Genomic DNA, 24574 nt, shown 5'->3' on the forward strand with positions numbered 1-24574 from the left:
CATGGCACTGCAGAGACACTTTGATCACCACAGCAGGAACAAGAGGAAGAGAGAGAGAGAGAGAGAGAGAGGAAGGGAGGGGAAAGAGCGAGTCAAGGGAGAAGAGCAGGGGGGTCAGATGATGGAGAGGAGAGACTTGAGGATCTTCTTGCAGACTAAACTGCACATTTCAGGCCTCCTGGAGTCGAGTGGACTTCAAAATTAAGAAGGATAGGTTCACAATTTTTCCATGTCTGTCCTAAAACAATAGTCAGCAATCATTGCAATCATTCCTCCTGTTCATACTGACCATTAGAAGATCCCTTCATAATGCACTTTCAGTGTAAATGATGGGAGACAAATCCCCACAACCCTCCTTCTGTGCAAGAATGATTTTAAGATAATATGAGGCTTCGGCCATCCAAATTAGTCAAATCAAGTCAATATCTTTCAAAGGTTTTAGTGCCAAATTCCAAGGAAGAAGAATGTGTGGATATTTGCATCAGTTTTTATCCTTTTTTTTAAAAAAACACTGTCAATCATGAGTCTGACAGTGTTATAGGAGTGCGATGCTATATCGGTGGGTGTCTCTGTTAAGGAAGTTTTGATGACTTTTAATGTCGAAAGTTCAGAGACTCAAATTTGCAAGTTTTGTATTAAGTTAAGACAACGGTCATAACATCAGAGAGGCATTCATTTTGTTTTGTTTGTGATCTTGTGTGCTAAAAAAAAAAAAAATCCTGGTGAAATTCATTTTTCAGACCTTCAGTTGCCTTAAAGCCAAAATCTCCTCAATGTGTGAAGAGTTGAGCCTCGGATGAAAAGACCAGGCCCAGAGAGCTGAGGTACAGTGTGTAGATGATTTTTGGGAGCTGTGTCACAATCAAAAAACAACTACTTTAAAGGATAATTCCAATTTATTACAACTTTAGTCTTGCTTTTGTAGCTTCGGCCATCATTTCTCAAGGCAAGTCACTTGCTGAGATCTGGGAAAAAACTGCAACGTCACTACAGTGAAGCAGCCGGACGATCGTCTGTAAACAAACCAACATAGTGACCAGATTATCAAAACCACAGTATTTAGAGGTAAAACCCAAAGTGAGTGAGTTGTGTGATGGCCAGAGATGGAGAATGAGTTTGGGGACTTGAGTGGCTTTAATTTAACTCCCTCCACCCCCCTTTATTATTATTATCTTTTTCTTCCTCTTTCAATCTGATCTATTGTATTTTTCTCTCCGGCAGCTACATAACATGATGTTGGTGCTTGTTGATTAACATGTATATCTGAGAAGAAGAGGAGGTTGTACTCTCTGAGTTTTATTTGTGTTTAATAAGGATGTTAATTTTTTTCTCTATGAAAATTGGGAAAATAACTCTTAACATACAGTAAACCCGTCTTTATAAGAATTCATTTCTTACCTCTGGTCTTCTGTGATACTTTAATTATCTTGCTGTCTTTATGCTCTATTAAAAACAATAAAAAAACAAAGTGAGTACATCTGAATTTTCAGTAATAATTCCTCAGTGTGCAAGAAAAGTATAGCAGGTTAAAGCTGAAGTTGGTCTGTAAACTGAGATGGAGATGAACAACAGACATTTTGGATCATCATTTTTTAACTGTCTGTTTACTGCTTGTGTTTTTTGCTCCATTCGACTTCTCTTTTAGTGATGTTGCTGTGTTTCCAGATCTCATAAATTAATTTGGGTGAGTGGCTACAACTGTGAAAATACAAGTTGTAATATACACATGAAATATCCTGTAAAAGGTTGACTGTTTATTTTCGAGACTGTTTTTCTCAAATCCGTAAATTCTCAAGTATCTTCAAGGCCCCGAATTGAAAGGAAGGGCACTATAATGTCATCCATACATGCAAAAACACACACACCTCTCTCTTTCCTCTTGTCCTATTTCCAGTAAATGACACTTTGTGCCCTCCAGCAATCAGAGCATGTAAATCTGGCCTCTGAGCATTATGGGGCCTTGCTCTGGCTGCACAGTGCAGCTGTGGGTGGAGCTATCACGCTATCATTAGTATTAGCGCCGGAGCTCTCGCCCTGACCCTCCCTGACATCACTGTGCGGCCGCGTCCAACTCTGTTAGTCTGCCAAACACAACCGCTTTGACTCTTCAAGGGCATGTCTCTCTTCCTCTGGATTCCAACTCCTCTCTGCGAGGAGCCAGAGGAAGAGGAGGAGGAGGAGGAGGAGGAGGAAGAGGAGGAGAGTCAATTTCTTCATCCCACACCTGCAGAGCGAATCAACTTGTCAGGAGACGGGTGGAACATAACACACGTTAATGTCACTTGCAAAAAACACATTTTAGTGATTGTTCAGTTTCTTTAGTGTTGTTTTTTTTTTTACCACAGTGGGGCTATAAAATTATGTTTATTCAGACTTATATAGGTTATATACTGTAGGTTTCGATTTGACTATATTAATTACTCAGGAGAAGAAATTCACTTCGAGACTAAATCAACAAAGAAACAAAGAAAAAGGCCCAAAACATGCTCCATGGAAGTAGGCGAACGCACACGGTTTGAACTACACAAGATCTATTTCACGCGTTCTGGAGAGCGTCACCTGAAAATTACAACTGAGTGTTGCAGCTGGTGTCGCTATAGCATGTTCGTTATGGTTCACTACTGCTCAAAACAATCATAGATGTAGAAGTTCTGGCTGAATTTTGTCACGTCTTTATTCAGACAGGAATATTTCCATCCTTCGTCTGTCAGTGGATCAAAGGTCGCACATCGTATCTTCTGTGTTTTTCTGTGGTTTCTTGTTTTCTTTCTTCAGTGCAGTAAGCACAGCAGTAACATCCTTTCACAGACGCCACTACTGCTACTGTCAATGCAACACCAAAACACGCTGATTAGCTTTAACTAACCTACATTATCTCTTTAAGGACTGAGATTGATCACCTCTAGGTGTGTTCACTAGATCAATGCCTTGCACCGGCCATTTGTGTTTGCATGCTTCAGACACGGAAGCGGCTCTGTGAAGACACAACTGTGCTTTGAGATAAATGCTAACTCACTAACATGCTCACAATGATAATGCTAACATGCTGATGCTGATTTGCTAATTTAGTGTGCTGATGATGTGCTGATTTAGTGTGTTAGCATGCTAACATTTGCTAATTAGCACTAAACACAAAGGTTGACAGAAATTAGCTTTTTGACCTGATAATTGTGCTAAATGGAAAGTCACCAAAGTTATAACAATTCATTCAGAGTTTGACATGAAGGTGTGTACCAAATTTCATCCTATGGTTGTGAATACATTTCACTCAAAACCACACGTCAACCTCATGGTGGCGCTAGAGGAATTCCTCCTCTGGCGACCATGAATATCACTACAAAGTTTCAAAGTAGTCCAACCAATATTTGGAGATATTTCAGTCTGCACCAAAATGGTGGACCAACTAACCAGCTGACATTGCCATGGTTAGAAAAGGAGTTTGACTCCCAATCTGAGTCTATGCGGGACCTGGGAACGCCTAATTTCAAATATTACAATTTGATTTATTTAAAAGGTTGACAACTCAGCCTCTCCCCAAATTAGAAATGAGGGCTGAACTCGTCCTCGCCCTCCCACTCTGTGATATCACATTTGATGTATTGTTTCACAGACGTTTACGGCCCTCCGTCTGCCAGCTGTCTGGCAGGCCCGGCTCGCAGTGAAACATGTAACAAGACATCGCGTTGAAAAAGTTATGAGAGAGAAGTCAGAGAAGACAGAGATACAAACGGGAATGGTACGCCTATGAGGAGAGGCAGAGAGACCGAACTTATTCATTCCTAAAACATATTAAAAATGTGACATTCAGACAGCTGCACTGAGGCCAGGTGCTGCTTTATGAGAAAGCCGGTATCTCAGCCTCCTCCCCACATACACACATTCACTTTCTCTTTAATATAATCCGGGCTTGTAAAATGACTTCTGCTTATGAATTTTGAATAAAGATGGCTATACATAAAAAAGCCCTATTCATTTAGACTGCTACGTTGACATATTTTTCCCTCAAATTTATGGAGAGGAGCTTGTGTCAGTGAACTCAGATAATGGCAAATCAGGATCTCAGCACTTTTTTTTCTAATAGAAACTTTCCCCCCCTTCCTTATTTGATGAATCCGCTGGCCTCTAAACTTGTCCAGAGCTCGGAGAACGTTTAGGGAAGCACATATTGTACCGCCTATCATACTGAATCCCCTTATTTTTTATAATTCAGTCTTTTTCTGAGAAGACTTCTTTCTCTCCTTCAACCACACATACATAAATCACTGAATAATAAATCCTTTTTGTCTCACAAATAGATTTGCTTTGTATATCTGCCTCAGCAGTATATGTGAAGCACTTCCTCACACACACAAACACGCTGGCAGCATGTTAGGCCCCTGAAAGCAATGCTTTTAGGGCGGTGGTGTAGAAAGGTGTTGGATGCTCTCTTTACAGGGATACCTCCGGTAGAATAGACATTACAGCAAACCTGTGTTTCTCTTCTCAGGAATGCCATGACTGTTTGTATCTTACACGTTGTCTTCTTCGTGGCTTTTTACCTCGAAGAGAGAGAGAGAGAGAGAGAAAATGTGCTCACTGGTGTGTATAAAAAAGCTGTTACTGTGCAGCAGGAGTGCAACTTCGCATGTAGTTTCTTCTGAGGAAAGAACATAATTTGTCAGTTTCAGTTTCTTTCTGTTACAGCCAGTTTTTCTCATATTCTCTTGGTTACATATCTGTAATATTGGCAGCAAGTTGAGGTAAAGTTGGGTGTTTTCTGCCTGTATTAATCCACTCATATAGACATTGGAGTTTGTCTGATACAGGCGTTTGAGGGCCAGTACTGATATTTTTAGATTGCGGCTCCCGGTGGTCGATTACAGTGTGTTATCACCTTTTTACAACAGCAGGCAGAGGCAGTGGTTTTAGTAGAGCGCAGAGGGTTTTATGTCTGACAGCTCAGCTGTTATTTTTATGGGTTTATGAAGGTTGATGCCAATATTTTGGAGTGAATATCCCAATATCCAGTATTTTGTGTCAATATCCAGTATCTCAACATTTGGCCATTTTCAAGCATGAAGTCTCTGGAAGCAAGTATTCATTCTGTGTCCTCGTAATGAATAAAATCACACGGGCCCCCACACAGATAGATAAACAAGAGCACACACACACATACACATACAGTATTTGTGCTGCTATCCTTGTGAGGACCATCACCGACATAATGCATTCCCTAACCCTAACCTTCAAACAAAGGTGTGCGCAGGATTTCAACAGCTACTTTTGTCACTTTTCGTGAGGGCAACACCATGAATGCTTTTAAGGAGAGACTGTAAGTGCGCGTCGTTATCCCCATTTTAAAGGCAGCGTGGTCAATCTGAACAGGCAGCACTTTGCTATCATTGTAAAAGGTAATAATATGTCGGTGTTATGTTCACCGCTTGTTTCTGTTGCTAAAAAAAATAAGCTATTGCAGGTTTAAAGGATATGGCTGGCAGTTTTCTATATTTTTCTTATTGTCAACAAGTCTCACGTGCAAACCCAAACCAAGAATTGATCTGCTTATAAGTACTGTGTGTATCCAAAGCCTAATTGCTTCGTTAGCTTGTTGTGCTACATATCACAATCTTTGACTTTGTACTACAGTTCTTTGAGAAATTAACAATGTAGTCACTTGTGATAAGTAGCACAACAAGCTAGTGAAACACTGTACACAGAACCGCGTTCCTGCACATGCTCAGTGGCGTCTGCTTTACACTGAACTACTCTCCGGAGACTGAAAACTTGATCACTGTTTATTAGTCTTTGGAGCTGTTTCCAAACAAACTAATGCATCTGTAATCTTTGTAATGAAGGAACATGTCATCCAGAGCAGCGGAGTGGCTCATTGATGTGTTTTAAATAGTTTTTGGACAACAATGGAGGTCTACGGCACAGAGGAATAAGATATATATGAGGCTCTGCACATGAGATTTGTTGACAGTAAGAAAAACATAGAAAATCGCCATAAAATTGGTGCCAAGCCAGATGTACATGCGCACACCCACACACACACAAATTAACGTCTACCTTACTTGTGAGGATACTGCATTCACTTACATTCATTCCCTGGAGGCTTACCTCAACCTTAACTTTGTATTAACTCTAACCTTGACAATTAGAATAAAATTAAGCCTAATTTAAATGCCTTGTGGGGACCAAATGATCTGTCCCCAGATGGGAGGTGAGTCCCCACAATGTGACTGTATGAGCCGATTTCCATCCCCACATGAGCAGTACAAGTATTAACACACGCCATCCTATATATGCTCCTTTTTTCGGTGGCTTCCAACCTGATAAATCTCAGAGCTCAAATGATTATTGAAGGGATATAAATGAAAAACACTTATTTCTGTCGCACACAATTATGTTTTGAGGGTCAAAGTTCAATCTTGACCTTGGGAATTTGACAAAATAATTATCTCAATTTACTGTCTTTTCCTGGAGCTATTGATTGCATTTCATGGTCTACATCAGCAAATTGAGTCTGCTCAGTTGCCACCATAGACACACAGTCGGTTGATTTGTCAGCACGTGAGTAACATGAAACAGCTGAAAGACCAAACAGTTGAAGGACAAAACATAAATGAATTAAAGCTCTGGAAAAGGCTAGTAAGTGGATTTAAGATTATTTTGTCAAATATTTTATTTTCTGGCTGTACTGACGTACTGGATTTGCTAATATCTTCCATGCCTAGAGAAATATTTCAAATTAACAACAATCTGAGAAGGAAAATTTCACTATTTTGACTTACCTGCTCACAACCCATGAACACGCTTAGGCCATAACCTGTGATGAAGGGTCACAAGTAGACATTGCTTCATTTTAAAGGGCCAGAAGACAAAAAAAGTCAGGAACCACTGCTCTATTCCACAGGTCACCATGAAGACAAGTAGTTTGCTTTTAAAAAGGGAACAGCATTGCAAGTGATATGATGATGTAACAGACAGTTAGACGAGTGTTAGTACTGAAACAAAAAAGGTGTGAGAGGGTAAAGTGTGTGTTAGAGACACGCAGTGAAACATGGTGATTTGTTCCCCCTAGGGTTCGTATTTTATTCATCAGGACTTGATGCATCCAAGTATAGGATCATTCGGTTTTGGCACCTTTAAAGATTTCATTTTCAATTTGAACAACACATTAAAAATCAAAAGAAACAAAAGAAATGGCTAAGGCTGTGTGAGTTTTAAAAATAAAATACATACATACATATATTTATATATTTATAAAGAAATCAACCAAACCATTTTAAAAAAGCAGTTTTGTTCAATGTAGATTGTTTGGTTTGTCTCACAAAAGCAATAAGATAAAATGAACTAAATAAATAAAAAAAGAAAACATAAGAAAAATACACATGAAAACATTAATACTTTAAACTTTAGCGTCTTCGCTTTTTTTCCCCTTATAATTATTAACCTTTAAAACTTAAGTTTCTCAAGAGCAGATTTGCTGTAATTTTATAGCATGCATTTAATTTCTGAAACTGTGAGTCACTTAGCTTCTCTTGTACTATTTCATATTTAACTTGTTTTTATTTTTGTGTTTGGCGTCCTCTTCTTTTCCTTCCCCTCTGCTCCTTCCTTTTTTTATTTTGTAGAAGTCGTGTTTGGAGTCTTTGCTTTGTGAACTTTGACCCCTTTGTTGGCTCTTTCTGTTAAGGGGTTCAAATCTCCCGTTACGACCCTCCCCAAAAAAAGAAAGCGAACAGGGACTGAGAAAAAGACGAGAAGGTTCTATTAAAAGAATAGATATTATTCTACTGTTGACTGTCTGCGTCTGCCTCTGGTGGCATCAGTAGCTGTGTACTGCTGCTACCTACAGCACCGTCTCTTGTTCTCAACCTTCAAATGAACAGATACTAAAAGAGTCTTTTCTCATGTTACCAACAGCACTTGGTTTAGTTAACTTGTTTTTTTCTTTTTTGCTTCGGTAAAGTCTGTATCTCTTGATTATTAACGTAATAATTTATTTATAAAAGTAATACATATATATAGTACCTTTGTTAGAGATTACAGATTGGGCTAATTCGTACTGAATCCCAAGCTGTAACAATTCACAGTTTTAATGCAAAAAATGAACAAATGAGTCAATAAATAAAAGAGTGTGTATCTGAGCGGTGGGCTGGCTGAGGGGGAGCTTGACCTGTTGCTCCAACCGAACTGTGGGGCAAAACTGTCAAACCAAAGGGCTATGAAATCATGAAATCAATTCTTTATCTCATAAATGCCCACCCCGCCCTCCCTTTCAGTGCCCCGAACCTCATAAACAAACCCTGCGCAAAAAAATGACAGATCTCACTCTCTCGGGACAACCTGACCCACTCTCACTCTTCTGCCATTCAATCCAGGAACACAGCAGACTTGTTGAAACTCTCTCAACAATGGTAATGGAAAAGTCATGCAGCTGAACAAAAAGAACAAATGTCTATAAACATGGAAATCCATCTTCTCCTGGGGCGTACTCGACCCACAGGGGTTCCCGTGTCTCCTGGTCTCCTTTCTCCGCCGGGCTGGCCTGGCCTGTGTCGACTCCCTCATACCGGCGTGGTGCGGCGGTTTGCTGTGTTGGTGTGGCTCGAGTCTTTCAGGTCCTTCTGGATGCAGTTGTGGACTTGCAGGAAGTTGTGGTCCCTCTCAGAGTTGTAGGTGGCGGTGGGTGTGCCGGAGGACTTGAGGGTGTCCCGGGGCAGCGTGTACATGGAGATCTCCGTGGATGGCAGCGCGCTGAAGCCCTTGAGGCCCACTGGCGAGGTGTCGCGGGAGTGTGATGGGTCTGTGGAGCGGGAGGAGGAGCGCGAGCGGCGCCGGTAGCGGTAGCGGTAGCTGGGGATTCGCGTTATGGCCGAGCCTTGGAGGTAGTCGGCTGCGCGCGCCCCTATTCGAAGCTGTCGATGGCGGTCGATGAACATGTGCACGGCCAAGACGCCCACCATCTCAGCCATGATGAAGGAGAGGGCGCCGAAGTAGAAGGACCAGCCGTACGAGTAGCTGTTCTTCTTGGAGTCGCTTTTTGATGGGTCCCCCGCGTTGGCTGATATGTACACGATGATCCCGATGATGTTGCTCAGGCCTGAAGGGTCGGGAGGTGGGGGATGGGCGCCATACAACAGGAGAGGGGTGGGTCATGGGTAATCGGTTCATGGGAACAGAAGAAGAGAAGAGAAGAAGAAAACAAGTCAGGATGAGCTCATAGGCCCGAGTTATTCTTGGTGTATGCTCAACTTAATATGCAGTATCATACCAAATAAGAGAGCTGATTCATGCACTGTACGCAGTGTACTAATCCTGTCCAACTCTCCATCCAACATGACTGATATTAGACTTCTAATCTTTGCCCTTGCAGTGAGAAACAGGAAAGCTTCACGTCTTGATGCAGATCATATGGGACAGAGCATATAATAATCCACGCCAAGGCTGAGCTCTGTGGTAGAGCCCATCATATATTCACATACATACAGTACTGTTACTTGTTAGCCTAGACACACACGGAGAAATGTTTGACATGGTATATCTGGGAAGATGGATCATAGGGAAAGTGTGTCAGGGACACCATATTTTTAGAGATGAATCCCAATGGGTGGCTTTTAGCCTAGCAACAGGATCAAGAAAAAGAAAGGATGACAAAAGAAGGACGAAAAGAAGAAGTGACTTGTAGATGCAGCACAGAAGACGACCAACAAGCCAAGACAGACCGGTGCTTACGTGGCTTTTTGAATTCATGTGGTGGTACAATAATTACAACAGAAGTGAGTAATGACAACTTAACTTCGACCTACAGGAATGTTTTGACATTTTGGGAAAAATATTCACTTTCTGGCAGAGACTTAGATGAGAAGATTGATACCACTCCCATGTTTCTACAGTAAATATGTAGCTACAGCCAGCAGCCGGTTAGCTTAGCTAAGCTCAAAGGCTGGAAACAGAGGGAAACAGCTAGCCGCCATCTACTAGCACCTCTAAACTTAGTTTTTTGAACAGATTAAACAAATGATAATGTTATTAGTGGTGGTTGGTAGATGGATTTTGTTATCTTTGGACAGAGCCAGGCTAGCTGTTTCCTGACTTTGTGCTAAGCTAAGCTAACTGGCTGCTGGCTGTAGCCTTCAATGTAATATCAAAGTGCTATCAAAGTGTCTTCTCATCAAACCCTCCACCTGAAAGCCAATAAGCATATTTCCCAAAATGTCAAACAACTCCTTTAAAGGAAAAATCCACCATAAAACAATTTTGTTGAATTACAGCAATGAATGAAGTACATTGAATTATGGCACCAATCTACTATTTGGTGGTAAATTCAATTGAGATCTTTGTTGATCTAAATAAAATGCATTTTGAAATTTATCAATTCATAAAGTTCCTAAATTCACCAGCAATCAAGTAATGAGATAATTATGACCACCTCCAGTTTTATTTGAAACAATAGTTACAAATAATAGCTAATTAGATAATTGTCAAGATTTTGTATGAACTTGTGTGAATGCTCAATTTGCTTATAAGCTAATTTCACTATTCACCATCCCTTCAGTCTGCATGCATAAATAATATCTAATTATTCCCACTAATAACTGGTCAAATATGGACAATATAACATGATGTACAAGTATTACAGCCCAGCTACAGAAGAGAAACAAAAAAAACAAAAAATCTTAACTCAAGGTCCACTTACTAGCATTTTTAACCGTATCACACAGTCTTCTTCAGTGAATGGAGTTAAATTAAGCTGACATGGAGACAACTTTTATTTAATCTAGAAAAACACTGCTGAATAATATATTTTGGTGGTGATTTTGTATGCTGTCATGAACCAGTGAAAGTCTTTTATTGCCAAACAGCTGCAAGAGGTCATCATGGAGGTCAATAGATCCAAAACATCAATAAAAACTGGACACACACATGTTTAACTGATGCTCTACCCAACAATCCCTGCCCTCCGGTCTTATTTTGTGGGTGTCTAACTCACCTGCAGACACAAAGAAGATCCCTGCGCTGAGGATGATGTTGTGGCGTGACTTGTAGAACTCACTGGCAGCTATACACAGGCCTCCCATGAAGAGCAGGATGACACTGAGGATGGGGAAGATGCTGGAGGCTCGCACGGCACCTGGAAATCAGCGGACGACAGCGGCGAATTAAAAAAAAAAAAAAGGAGGCGAAGGGAAAATGGGATGTGATTTTGGTTTCGCACACAGATAGGAGAGGAGAACAGCCAAAGGGGCAACAAAGAAAGAGGGGAAATGGCAGCGAGCGAGCGCAGGGGGGGATGAAAGAAGTGATGAATATAAAGCAGAGGGAGCGTGAAACAAAGAGAGAAAAAGCACATTAGAATCCATTTCAGCATCTGCTCCTTGTGTGTGAGCACATCCTAATCAACACCCCATCAGGCCTGTGAAAGACTCCATCAACACTGTCTAGTGAGTGTGTATCCCCACAGTGAGCCTGTTACCCAACCTTATGTAATCACACCGCTTCCCTCTCCCTCACTCAGCACTCACTTCTCCGCAGACCACAGAAGCTAACTGGCTGCTTTATGTAGCATCATGTGAATGGCAGTCAACAAAAGTGCTACGGGGCTCTGGCATGTATATGAGCGAGACCGCAGTGCAGAGGGATGTAGCCCGCGTCCTTGAAACAAACGGCGTCCTTGCAGCTAATTATCAAGAAGCAAAACTGGAAGAGGGATATGATGTTAGTTTTGAGGTCGAGTCAGGGTCATAAAAAAGAGCTGCGCTACGCCCTGAGGTGTCAGGTAAAATTAGTGTCATATCGGAGAAGCAGACAGAGGAAGTCTTCCGAACCTGTCCATTTTTTTTTCTCCACTCACCTCCTGCCCTCTCACACTTCACCTCTCAGCATCTGTCCCCACTCTCTCTCCTGTTTAACATGCACACGCAAACTTTCATCAGGCTGGTTAAATTTTCACCACTTCACCTCATCTCCACACGTGGCTGCCACCTCAGCACTTTCCCCAGCTTCTCCCCAAAGTGCTGACGCCGGGCAGGGTGAGCTCTGTGCTGAACTCGGCTGCCTGCTCCTCCACAGGGACCCGACGGGGCTCCTGGCGGCCCATCTGCCTGCCTACCTGCTGCCATTCATCGCTATCCTGCCCCCCCCCCACCCCCACCCCACACACACCCTTCTCTCAATCACTAATCCCCCCACCCCCCCTCCCAGATCCCTAAGGCTTCATGATGCTGGGCCGGCTCATTGGGAAAGCCACCCTGAGCCCACAGGCGGGCTGATAGGCAGCAGTTAACAGCTGCAGTGGCGGAGAGCGCCAAGCGGTGGCCACGGTCGGCTGGGCGCTTATCGTTCACCCTCCGCTGGGTTTTTACCAGTAACTACAGCAGGAGCAGTGGCCGATGAGGCTTTGTGTGCTGTTGTGCTACACGGATCCATTCAGATCTGTTCAAAACTGATTCAGAGTGCACATTTAAAAAAGTTACATACTGAATATTAATTTTTCCAGTTATGATGTCACATAACGTGACAGTTCAAAATGGCGCAATTCAAGTTTTTACGAGTTGTTGAACAATCAATTTATCTTGGTGAAGCAGCAAGGAGCACCAGCTTCATGTTTTCACCCTAGAACTTGAATACCTGATACAAAAATACTATTTCTACAACGTCCCCTCTGTAAATACAGCTCGCTGCAGCCATGTTGTAATATGGAATATGAAAATGAAATGAAGACTTGTAGTGATTTTGGAAGCTCAGACTTTTGTCTGTCAATATTTGCCTTCGAGGAAAAGTCAGATATTGGCCTGTCGGTATCATCCTCCCCCGAAATCACGGATGGATACACATACAATTTGAAATGCAGTAAATCTAAAATGATTCTGACGTAAAATCTGTGAGATTTTAAGTGTCCCACGATCATCATCTGAATGCTCTTTCAGACAGTAAAAACACGGAGGCAGCAGGAGATAAAAAAACAGAAATACATGCAGTAGAGATCCTCATCCTACTAACAGAGCACAGGAGATTTCATAAACTATATATATGAAAGAAACGTGTGTGAAAATCACACCCATTTGAATTCACAAACTATAAAATTGGACTGGATATGAAACAGCATTACATGTGTGAGAGATATGAATCTGTCCAGACAAGATATCTTAACAACTACTACCCATATTGCCATGAAATTTCATATGGTCATTTGCAGTCCCCAAAGGATGAATATTAATGATTTTGGTGACCCCTCCTGACCTTTCTACTTGTGCCACATCAAGCCAAAACCTAATGTGTCATATATAAAAAAATAAGATACAACATACTCAACTCACGATAATACCATGAAAACTGGGTGCTGGATCCTTAAAGTAGTTAATAATGAAAGAGAAAGAATGAGTGCTGTCCTAGACTTTCTTTTTCATTATAAAGTCATACTGTATGTTGTTCATTTTGTCCAGCATTTCTTTATTTTGGGGTATAATGAACAACTGTAGGGGCCACTTGTGAGGTCAGTATCACTATTTTAATTTAAAAAAATAGTAAAGTAAAGGAATGTAGTTATGAAATATTGTATTATTAATATATTTATGACCTATTATATCCTCACATTGTCCTTTATTGTGCATAAATCCAATGAACCAATCAAAACAGAGGACCGGAGCTATCTGTTTTATGATAATGGGATGACTGAAGCTGTTAAGAGCGTTGCGCATCACTCGTGAGCGCCTTTATGAACGTGTTTTTGACCCGACACTGTAATGTCTCTGCTCGCCGTCACACCTGTATCCATCATGTCATCATTCAACATCATGATGTGCTTATCGCTTTCTTTAACCTTGCCAGAAACAGCCCGGCAACTCAGCTTCAATCTGTATGATGAAGAACACTTAAACGCTGTCATTCGCCGTCTGCCATTTTTCTTTCGTCTGTCTGTCTCCGTCTGTTGCGCACGGTCATCTCTCTTGCCGATTTTGTCACCAAGCAAACGTCCCCTGTCTCATCTTTTCTTTCTCTCTTTTCCATTTCTGTCTCTCACTTAATTCGCACTCAGTCAGAGCGCAAGACAATTTGAAAGATAAAGTGTCGTCTCGCCCTCCCCCCCACCTCGTCTTTCTCCGTTTCTCCCCCTTCTCCCACTTGTCTCCTTGCTCGACCAGAGGGGATTGTGGGGTTTAGGGTTACTGGTGTGGTGGGTTGATTAAATATTAAGTTGTCCTGAGAGTTGACCCTACTCCTCTGTCCTGCTCTGAACGCATCGCTCTCCCTAAGTCCCCCCCCCCCCCCCCCCCCCGTCCCCGTCCCTGTCTCTGCCTCCATCCCTCTATCCCGTTAACCCTGAAGGTATTGACACGGCCATTCATAGCACATTACCTGAGAGAGGGCAACGGGGCTCTTTTTCATCCATCTGCTTCATTTGCAGAGACAAAAGAGGGATAGAGGGCCAGCCGGATTTATTGATTGTTGACAGTTGGACTCTTTAATAGTGTGGGATCTCAAGGTGACACGAAAGTTGAAGAAACCTCAGAGAGGCTCGGTTGCAGGAAAATGTAGCCCACAGAGAGAGAGAAGGGTAACTGTTCACCTTTTCAAAATGTGCAGTCACCTAAATCATAAAGAAACGTGTCGTCTCAGCTGTATGACTTAGTCAATTAATCAATGAGTTGCCAACTATTAAATTATTTGCCAGCAATTTGGATAATCGATTAATTGTTTGGGGTTAATTTTTAAGAAGAAAACCACCAAACTCTCTGATTCCAGCTTCCAAAATGTGAATATTTTCTGATTTCTTTAGTTCTCTATGACAGTAAACTGAATATCTGAGGATTGTGGACTGTTGATCAGGACAAAAGAAGACATTTGAAGACGTCACCTTGAGCTTCGGAAAACAGTGATAGTCATTTTTCACCGTTTTATGACACTTTATGGACCAAACAATTAATCGTGAAAATAATCGTTAGTTGCAGCACTATAATCTGATTACACTGAGGTGATTTCGATTTTTTCTCCCACTAAGCAGCTGTTTTATTTAAGTCACTTTCATCATTTAGCCCAAAATATCATTAGGAACAAAACCTTTACAATTTGACACAATCTCATGTTTACTTCTCTAGGTCAGCTAGCTCTCCATACGCTAGTTTAAGCAACTGCGATAACCATCCCAACAAAGCAATCAAAGCTTTCTGTGTTACAATAAACTTGTGCTACAGTATATACATAATATCTAAGTGGGCACGATGAGCAATAAATATTTGTTATTACAGGAGAAGGAGATGAATTGATAGTTTGCTAGCTGGCTAACCAAACAGGTAGCTAGGTAGGTTAGCCAGCTTTGCAAAAATAGCTAATCAGGGGGCTACTTTCTGTATTTACTTTAGGTTAGACCCAGAGACAAGCATTTAAAAGGATTTATGTAAAATTAGTTTATTTGGAAGAGACTTTGCTGTCACATTCCCCAAATGTTTGATATCACTCTCATATCTGTCCATTAAATGTAAGGCTACAGCCAGCAGCTGGTTAGCTTAGCTTAGCACAAAGACTAGAAACATGGAAAAAAATAGCTAGCCTAGCTCTGTCCAAAGGAAACAAAGTCCGCCAACCAGTATCTCTAAAGCTTACTAATTAACATGTTATATCTAGTTTTTTTAATCTGAACAAATGCTAAATTTAAAATTGACACTTTGACCATAACCTTACTCTTCACTGCTCAGGGCCAAGAAAGAGTAAGACACATAACCCAGTGTAAAACATCAAATTGATGTTTTATAGATAAAGTTTTTGCACAGATTAAACTAATGAAGTATAATGTGTATAACAGTGGTGCTAGATGATCCTGCCCTGAACAGTAAATACTAAAAAACTTCCAGTAGCTTGTATATCAGTGGACAGTTTGAGTGTCAAAATGCTGTTTTAGGAACTTTCAATGTCATCAAGCACATATTATTTAAACCCTTCTTTAAACACATTATATCCAAGGATATAAAAAATCAGCTGGTCTCTACAGAACAAATGCCTCAGGTTTGGAGAGTTTCTGAGAAATCTTGAAAGCAACGATGTGATGTTGGAGCTTTCCAGGGCAAGAGGATCCAACTCATTTGCATGGCTTCGAGGATCGGCTGGCCCAGAGTGCTTCTCCACTCCTATGGATTCTCTGTATTAACATCCATGTTTAGCTGCACACTGAAAAGTGCAGTGACCTTCACAGTGACCTCCCAGCATGCACTCTGCCTTCGCTGGGATCGGGCTGCAGTTTGCTGCGCCAACGTGCCCCTGGGTTTGGCTGACCATGCTCTACCTCGGAAGAAAAGGCTGAAGTCCCTGCAGATTTTTCATGCCAGGATGCACTCTGTTCTCCTGCATAATACTGAATGTGTCAGTGTTCATATAGCGTACGTACGAAGCTCAGATAGCCGTGTCTCTGAGCAGCTTGTTGCCTGCAGTGAGGGCCGAGGATGGGAATTGTTGGAGGACGACAGGGCAATAACTATGCCCCAAGGCAGTGAGGCTGCTACAGCTCCTATCTGAGAGGACACCTATTTCAAATCAATCCTTCCTCGCCACATTCTGGAGGTTTCACATCTTCACTTTCCATCTTTTAAGGATCGGCTGAGCCCCTGTCAGAGTTTTGGATCCTGCCTGGAGGGATATTTAAGCACAGCAGCACCCCCGGGGGGGGAGGCAGACAGAGACTGACAGGCTGACAGATAGACAGGAACTAGTCTCTGCTGTGGATGGGTTAGTGCAGGAAAAAAAAGGACAGATCCATGATACACAATGTTTAACAGTCCTGTACAAGAGAAGACAAATTTATTGATCTGTTGATAGATTGAGCCTCTATTAAACATTAACTATCGACTAATCATGTCAACCACCTCTGACATGTTAAAGGTTTCTAACCGATCAGAGCTGCACAAGAACTCTATAAAACCTGCAATAAAATGACATTTTTTTGTGTTCATTTTACTCGCTTCAGTGGCTCATGATGGCTTAAATGCTTAAATAAATGAAACGTTAATCCAAACTGAGGGATAAACATATATTTTTTAAAAGCCTTCAGAAACTTTATTTCTAACTTTAGTCTTGTAGTGTGAGATTATGTGTGATTAACTGTACATCTGTTACAACTTCACAGCGTTTCAAGTAGGGCCCGTGTACAGCTATTATCTCTGCCAGGGTGACATTGCTGCAGAAGTGCATGTTTAAAATACATAAAATAATATTCAGTGTGTTTTATGAATGTGATAAATTAATACATAGAGGTCACGTGTACCCATTTATGGTGGAGGACCTATTTTATAGTTTTATATATGAAAGGCTTACTTAAGAAAAACTCTATTCGTGTTTAAGTGTGTGATTATTTGTATACATCTACTAGAATGACTGAAATACCACCGTCATCATGTCATCCTCAACTGTGATAGGCTACTCATTAACTGTACATCTATTACAACTTCACAGCGTTCGGAGGAGGACCGGTGGATGGCGATTATCTCAGCCAGGGTGACATTATTCTAACAGAAGGCTGCTGGGATGGCTACAGTCCTGGGAGGGAGCCGTGGCGACTCTTCCTGCGTGGTAAAACGCTGTCAATCTCCGGGCTGCTGCAAAACAACGACCCCGTCCAAATGAAAGCTTTGACCTCCGCGCTAATAGCTAATGACAGCAGCGACCTCCGCAGCGTCTTGTGTTTCTGAAGCCGTCGCCTCGGCCCACATGAAAGGATGCTCTCGGGAGCCCTGTGATTAGCGCTGAGGTCGCCGTTTTGATTTGGGTCATGGTCACAATCACAGAGATTGGCGCATCTTTTGTTTCTCCCCCCCCCCCAACGACACCCACAGTTGACACCCAGTTAAGGACTGTTTGTGGAGCTCAACACCCATCGTGCATTTCCTCGTTGCTTCCCCCTTCGACAGTTCTCCTCTCTTTGGTTGGCTGCTGACACATTGTAGTGTGTTTTATTATGTTTAAGGAAAGTATAGCTATTGTGTAAAATGAATAATTCTCATCAAAATTAGAACTGAATCACTTACAGAATACAGTTTATCTACATTTTCATCTCGCCTAAAATCCCAGTGAGCTAAATTTATAGTATAAATTGCTGCAAGTTGCATCAAACTGGTTTAAATTCATGAAACAGAATTATTGAAAGGACAAAAGAGCAAAAATTACAGCTTTTCTGAAACTGTAACCGATTTCTATTTATACTGGTTAGTTTCTATTTAACCACTATCACTGGTTGTTTTTTCTATCAGCAGCCGAAATGAGAATTAACACACACAAGTTTTCTCTTTCCAGATGGAAGGAAATCTCATCTACGTTGATTTTATTGAGCAAGATCACTGAATATTGTCACTATTTGGTGTCTCTGATGCTTCATATACACTTTTACGGGATGAGGTAGGGTGACTGAGTTCCCCAGTCTTTGGAGAATGGAAAAGTAAGCTAATAAGGAGTACAGGACAGTGATGAGATTACTCTTGAAACAAGTAATGAGTCATACATTAATCTCTCCAAGCACTGAGGAAGACTTGCTGCCTGTCTTCTCTCCAGGTCTGATAGCGTTCAGACGCAGGCGGCGTCTCGCTCTGCCCGGCCAATCGGTGGCTGCGCCGCGGCAGGGAGCTGTAGTAATGAGCGATGGAGGGCTGGTTAGCCCCACCCGGCACTGCCATCCCTGCCAGCGTGCGTGCCAACCTGCTCACAGAGACACAGGGTGAGAGCGGATACTGTGTGTACTGTATTGATTGGCATGACTGCAGCTCAGGCTGGTGTCCGAGCGCTGGCACCGACAAACAGCTTAATGAGACTCATCACCCGTGGCTGGGTTTCTACAGCAGCTAGTCCTCCTCAACGCCACGGTGGGTCCAACTGGTACATAATCAGAATGTTTAGAGGCAGCTTTGTGTTGAGCTGATCGGTTTCATACATCGCAAACCAAAACTCACCGACTGGCACACGAACACACGAGGGAATTAATCTACTAAACACAGAGTTGCGGAAAATCTTCATAGGTTTTAAATCATTTTTCACCAAAACTTCTAAAGCTGCTTAATCCAGCTGCATTTCTGGGGATGAAAAATGCACATGTAACTAATTATGTGACTTCTAAATCCAACTGGCTGCACCACTGATGATTTTGTTCTATTAAAGAAGTATTTTGTGTATTATATTGTGTGATTAATTTAAAGCATTTGGCTGGTGATTTTCTATATCTTTCTTATTGTCAACAAATCTCATGCGCAGAGCCAAACCAACAATTAACTGATTTACTTACTAGTATTGTGTGTGTATCAAAAGCCTGATATATCTTATATCTCTTGACTTTAGACTACATTGTTAAGTTTTCAAAGAACTTCAGCAAACATGCGCAGTGTCGTCTGCCTTACACAGAACTACTCTCCGGAGACTGAAAACGTGATCGCTGTTATTAGTCTTTGGAGCCGTTTCTAAACAAACTAACATGTGGTGAAGGAACATGTCATCCAGTGCAGCGGTGCGGCTCACTGATGTGTTTTTAATAGTTTTTGGACGACAACAGAGGTTTAAGAGTAATAAGATATATCAGACTTTGGATACACACACAATACTTGTACGTAGATCAGTTCATTGTTTCATGTATTCTATACATGTAATAAATTAACACAACAGCTTACAGCTCCTGTGACCCTCTTAATATTTGAGTTTTCTACACAAGTAACGCTCCCAAATCACAGTTCTTATCATTTTCATTTGATATTTGCTCTGAAACACTCAACTAACACCCATGAAACACATAAACATAACTCATGTGCATGAACAGTACACCCACTGACACTACACACACGAACTGTACATGTGAATAAACACGCACATCGACCTCTTAACAAATGCGTCTCTTTGCACCTTCCACCTCCTTCCTACTCCCCTCTCTCTTTCTCTTTCTCTCTGACTTTCTTACTTTCTTTCTCTCTCTCTTTCATTGACAGGGTTGAGAGGAAATTAGCATGGGCTCTTAATCAGCCTCCCCCAGCCCTGAATGTGCTGATGTGCAGGACAGGGTCATGCTAATCAGGTGCCTCAGCTCCCAGGCACATTGATTTAATACTACAAACGCTTATTAATCCCCTCCACACCTCCTCCTCTTCTTCCTCAATACTGAGCCCTTGCACCGTCCTCGTCCTGACCAAGAGGCTCGTTGCCCCCCACTCTCAACCCTTCCTCCCCCCTCCTCAGCATCAAACATCCACAAAACATCTCTCAGAAACGGTGGGAACGGCTACCGAGTGTGTTAAAATACAATGGAAATTAGCTTTTGGTGGCTAAATTCAAAATGCACAACAACACTTACGCAGCTTTCAGTCTGAATTTAAAAGCTTATGAGTCTCGACAACTCACGTTTGCAGGCAGAATGCAATTTGACTTGAATTGATTGCAAAAGTAAATGCAGGTCTCACTCACTGGCATTTATAAAGTGGAACAAGAATAAGAGCTGAGATGTTCAGATTTGACGTTAAAGACACCTTTGGGGATTCATTAACAAGGTGTTTTGTTTTTCCTCGTTTGTATTACCATCAGTTTATATTCTAGTCAAGTCGATTTTATTTATATAGCGACGAATCACAAAGTTATCTCATGATGCTTTTCACATAGAAACAAACCATACTCTTATTTTCAGAGATAATAACGGGATTCTTCCTTTAGCCCTTTGAAATCTTTTTTTTTTTTTTTTTAATTTTAATTTAAGTTCTCAATATTTGATTTATAAGCTTATTGCACAGTCACTATATGTCAAGTTAGGCATCATCATTGTCATGTTTCATGTGAGTAGTTCTACACATGAAACAACACATGTAAATGCAATTACATTACAATTTCTTTGTGTCCAGAAGTTTTTAACTTCTTGGTTCCAGTGATACCATTTTAAAGTTCTTTTACTGGTTTTAAATGACTGAATAGCTTGGCCCCATCTTAAGACATATGTGCCTTCCAGCTCCCATAGATCCTCTAACTCAAACCAGGTCAGAACTAAAAGGCACGGAGACGCAGCCTTCGTTAATTACGCCCCAAAACTCTGGAGCAGTCTGTCTGAAGGTTTGAGGGTCGACACTTTTACCTAACGGTTGTTTTTATCCTGCTGTTTTAATTTAATTTGATCCCAGTTTATTTATTATTATTTTATTGTAAATGATTCTCTGCTTTTACGTTAAGCACTTTCTACTGCGTTTCATGCACGACTTGTTCTATAGAAATTAAGTTTATTATTATTATTATTATTATTATTATTATTATTATTATTATTATAAGAACCATGTTGATGGGACATTTTGATATTGATAGTGCCAGACGAACAACATATAGAAACCCTGTTTACATTTATTTTATCATAGTGACATCATTTTGTTTGTTTAGAGTTTTGCTTTTCAACACTTCTGGTTTACACACAGACATGGCTGCAGCTGTATGAACATCAACTGCATTACTTTTACTGGAGAAAATAAATGTGATGATCATGAACCAAGATCTCATGTTATAAGGAACATTTTTTTCTATGATTCAAAGTGGATTTACTCCTGTTCATCCTTAACAGATTGCAGAAAAAAGCTTCATCTGATCTGATTTTTGCAGCATGTGTACATGATTTCTGTGTGTTCTGGTTTGACAGAGTCATAATTTTGAGATTAAGGGGAACAGAGTTTTGACGCAAACTGGGTCTCTCTAGTGGAGAGTAAACCGTAAAGATGGACTGCATTTATATAGCGCCCTTCTAGAAACGTTTTACACTACATGTCACACACACACACACACTCATGGCGCAGCCTTTGGGAGCAATTAGGGTTTCAGTATCTTGCCCAAGGACACTTCGACATGCAGACTGGAGGAACCGAGGATCAAACCGCCGATTCTTCTGATTAGTGGACAACCTGCTCTACCTCCTGAGTCACAGCCGCCCGGAAAGGGTTAAACAAGAATGACTGATTTAAACAGTTAATCTCATAAGTGTTGATTATGAGAAAGTTGAAATAACAGTTGTTTTAAAAGGTTTTAGACTTTAGACTGTTGAAGTTTCTCTGTAGGTACCTTGTATTTCTGAGTCTATTCACTCAAAAACTTCCCTTAAAAATCAAAGAAAACTTAAATACAGTGTAGGTTTGATAAGTAAACTTTATCCTGAATAGATTAATGTGTAATGATCAGAAGTGACACAGGGGTTATTATGATGAAGGTTTGGTTTAAGTAATACTTGGTACACAGCCAAAAACAATATCATGTTTCTGTGATATTTGTGGACGCCCTCAAACAAAAATCAATCTCTCAGTTTCAGTCTTTGTATTTTTCAGTGGGAACAAAACACACTTCACCATATACACACACACACACACACACACACACACACACAATCCCCGGCCTGTAAATGTAAAGGTGTACACGGATGATGCCTGCACACACACACACACACACACACACACACACACACACACACACACACACCACTACCATTAGAGCCAAGTAGTCCTCCCACTGAATACTGCTCTGTCATATTAACATACCATCACACACACAGACGGGTCAGTGGAGCACTGTACAAGAACTCCCTCACACTGAAATCACTTCACATGACAGGCCCGCTCAGACAATTTAAGTTCCCTCCACAGAACACATTTCAATTACTGTAATTACCCTCCACTCCACTGCTGATGTCCCCACAGATCACGCCTGAACGTCTGCGTGACAGCGCCGCACCCGACTCTCTCCCACTCTCCACGCCGCCTTGCAGGAGCTTAGCATGGCCGACATCACACATGAGCAAGGGGGGGGGGGGGAATTAAACACTGAGCTGCCTCAATACAGGTTTCAAGTTACACTGATATGCATTATTAATCAATAAATGACATAAGGGCTGTGTTATTTTATAGCCGCTTGATTTTAGCTACTGTCATTTACATGAAATCAGTGTTTATCTTGAAGCAGACGTGACTCATCCAACGAAACGATAATCTAGAAATCTAGTCAACAATACATCTTTCTATTTTAAAACAACTGAAAATGACGACTTGGTAGAAGTATGATGATCTAATGATGAAAGAGATGATTCATATCGGCAGAAGCCCGTTAACGCAGGCCAACATGGACAAACATGTCAACAAGCATAAATCAAACTAGACTCGTTAATAATAAAAAAATAATATGAATGAGGTTACGCACAAAATTAACACAGATGTATGTGATCATTTCTTGAGCATGATTTGCTATGTTTTTGAGAAAATGATACAGTAAAAGTTATTTGTCCCATTGAATGATTTTTCAGTAATAATATTTTTTAAAAATGGTCTCAAATATTAAAGACTAAATGACTTTTATGACTAATTCTAATGTTTTGGGGATGATGTGGCTGAAAGGTAAAAAAAAAAAACAGTTGCCTGTTAGCAACTGTTTGCTAACAAGTTCAACATATCAACTTAAACGGTGATGACATGTCAGTAAGAAAATCAGTTAATGCATGTTTCGCCTCTTTCATAATTTAATTCTTGACAACGTGATAAACTACAGTGACTGTCAGAAATGCTATAAGTCATATTTCCTACCGGCAGCGACCAGAGTTTAAAGGTACCATGTGGAAGTTTTCTTGTAAACAAATAAAGTCTCTGTTTACATTCTGTGTTTCTCATCAAAATAGAAACAAATGTGCTGATTGCATTTCCTTCCTCCATAAAACATTTGCGAATAATATATATGTATATATATATAAATCCTGCATTGTTTACATCAGTGTTTGCATGCTAGCAGTGTTCTTCTTCACTGTTGTTGCTGTTGTATCGTTTATCAGTGAGTTACCGAGTTACAACCATCGATCAGCAGAGTAGCGTGAAATAAACAGCAGGGTGTGAATTGCACAGGTCGTGTTCATCCATTAAACTCATAAAACCGTTGCTCCACAGTGCCTCTAGTGGTCAGAAACTCCACACGGTGCCTTTAAGTGGACTGGTATCATCCTGATATAACTGCACCCATAAAACATCTCAGACAACTGGCTCGAATCCACTGCTCTTTATAAGCCACAGAGGGTTAAAAAAACAACTCTCTTTTTTGTGACTTTCCCCCTAAAATATGTCCAAGTGAGGCATTATCTTATATTTTTGCGACCTAGAAATATGCACACAAAGCACAACTCTATGATGTATCTCATAGAGACTTCATCTATCGAGCCGTACACTGTGTACACCCGTTGTTTCTTCTTTACGCCGCAGCAGCTGGAGGTCATTTTCCTTTTGATTGCATGTGGATCAGCTTTCCTTCTGGATTGCAACACTAAAAAAAAAAAAACACTACTCATTTTGATACGGTTTTCACAAAAAAAAAAAAAAAAAAGCCCACAAACTGTCAAACCTGACTCTCTGCTGCTTTATGTCTGGAGATAAAAAGGACACAAGTATGTAATTTGCCATTTTTCTCTAACAGCGGTGGGAATTTTCATGCTGTAACAGCTCACAACTGATGATTAAATGTGTGCATGTAAAACTGATCTGAGAGGGCGCAGCCGTCTTTTGATGATGCCCCAGTGACAGCCAAACACAGCGGCTCGTCCCGTAAATTCTAATCTCGCTTTAATACGAGGACACACTCTTCC

The 24574-nt window shown here is 41.1% G+C and overlaps 1 protein-coding gene and 1 long non-coding RNA gene across 4 annotated transcripts in view; both read right to left on the bottom strand.

Annotated features, from left to right (window-relative positions):
• Nucleotides 1-443: 443 nt before the first annotated feature.
• Nucleotides 444-7208, bottom strand: LOC122967428. 2 transcript variants are annotated; one of them, XR_006398595.1, is made up of 4 exons: nucleotides 6774-7208; nucleotides 4469-4538; nucleotides 1399-1443; nucleotides 444-1013 (listed from the first exon to the last, which is right to left on the bottom strand). It is a non-coding gene; the product is annotated as an uncharacterized LOC122967428 (long non-coding RNA). The 2 variants fall into 2 exon arrangements; XR_006398594.1 differs by lacking the exons at nucleotides 4469-4538; nucleotides 6774-7208 and adding an exon at nucleotides 1866-2325.
• Nucleotides 7209-7245: 37 nt separating this feature from the next.
• The window catches only part of cacng2a (calcium channel, voltage-dependent, gamma subunit 2a), a 68499-nt gene continuing 51170 nt past the window's right edge, over nucleotides 7246-24574 (bottom strand). The window contains exons 1-3 of one of the 2 annotated variants that reach the window (XM_044332083.1): nucleotides 22627-22851; nucleotides 10979-11119; nucleotides 7246-9088 (exon numbers count right to left, since the gene is read on the bottom strand). In XM_044332083.1, the coding sequence (XP_044188018.1) occupies nucleotides 8553-9088; nucleotides 10979-11119; nucleotides 22627-22750 (801 nt within the window). In that variant the 5' untranslated portion in view covers nucleotides 22751-22851 and the 3' untranslated portion in view covers nucleotides 7246-8552. Of the gene's footprint in view, nucleotides 9089-10978; nucleotides 11120-22626; nucleotides 22852-24574 lie in introns of those variants that run through there. The other variant, XM_044332082.1, reaches the window with a different exon arrangement.

This window comes from Thunnus albacares, chromosome 17 (assembly GCF_914725855.1).
Source record: "Thunnus albacares chromosome 17, fThuAlb1.1, whole genome shotgun sequence".
NCBI classification, from domain to species: domain Eukaryota; kingdom Metazoa; phylum Chordata; class Actinopteri; order Scombriformes; family Scombridae; genus Thunnus; species Thunnus albacares.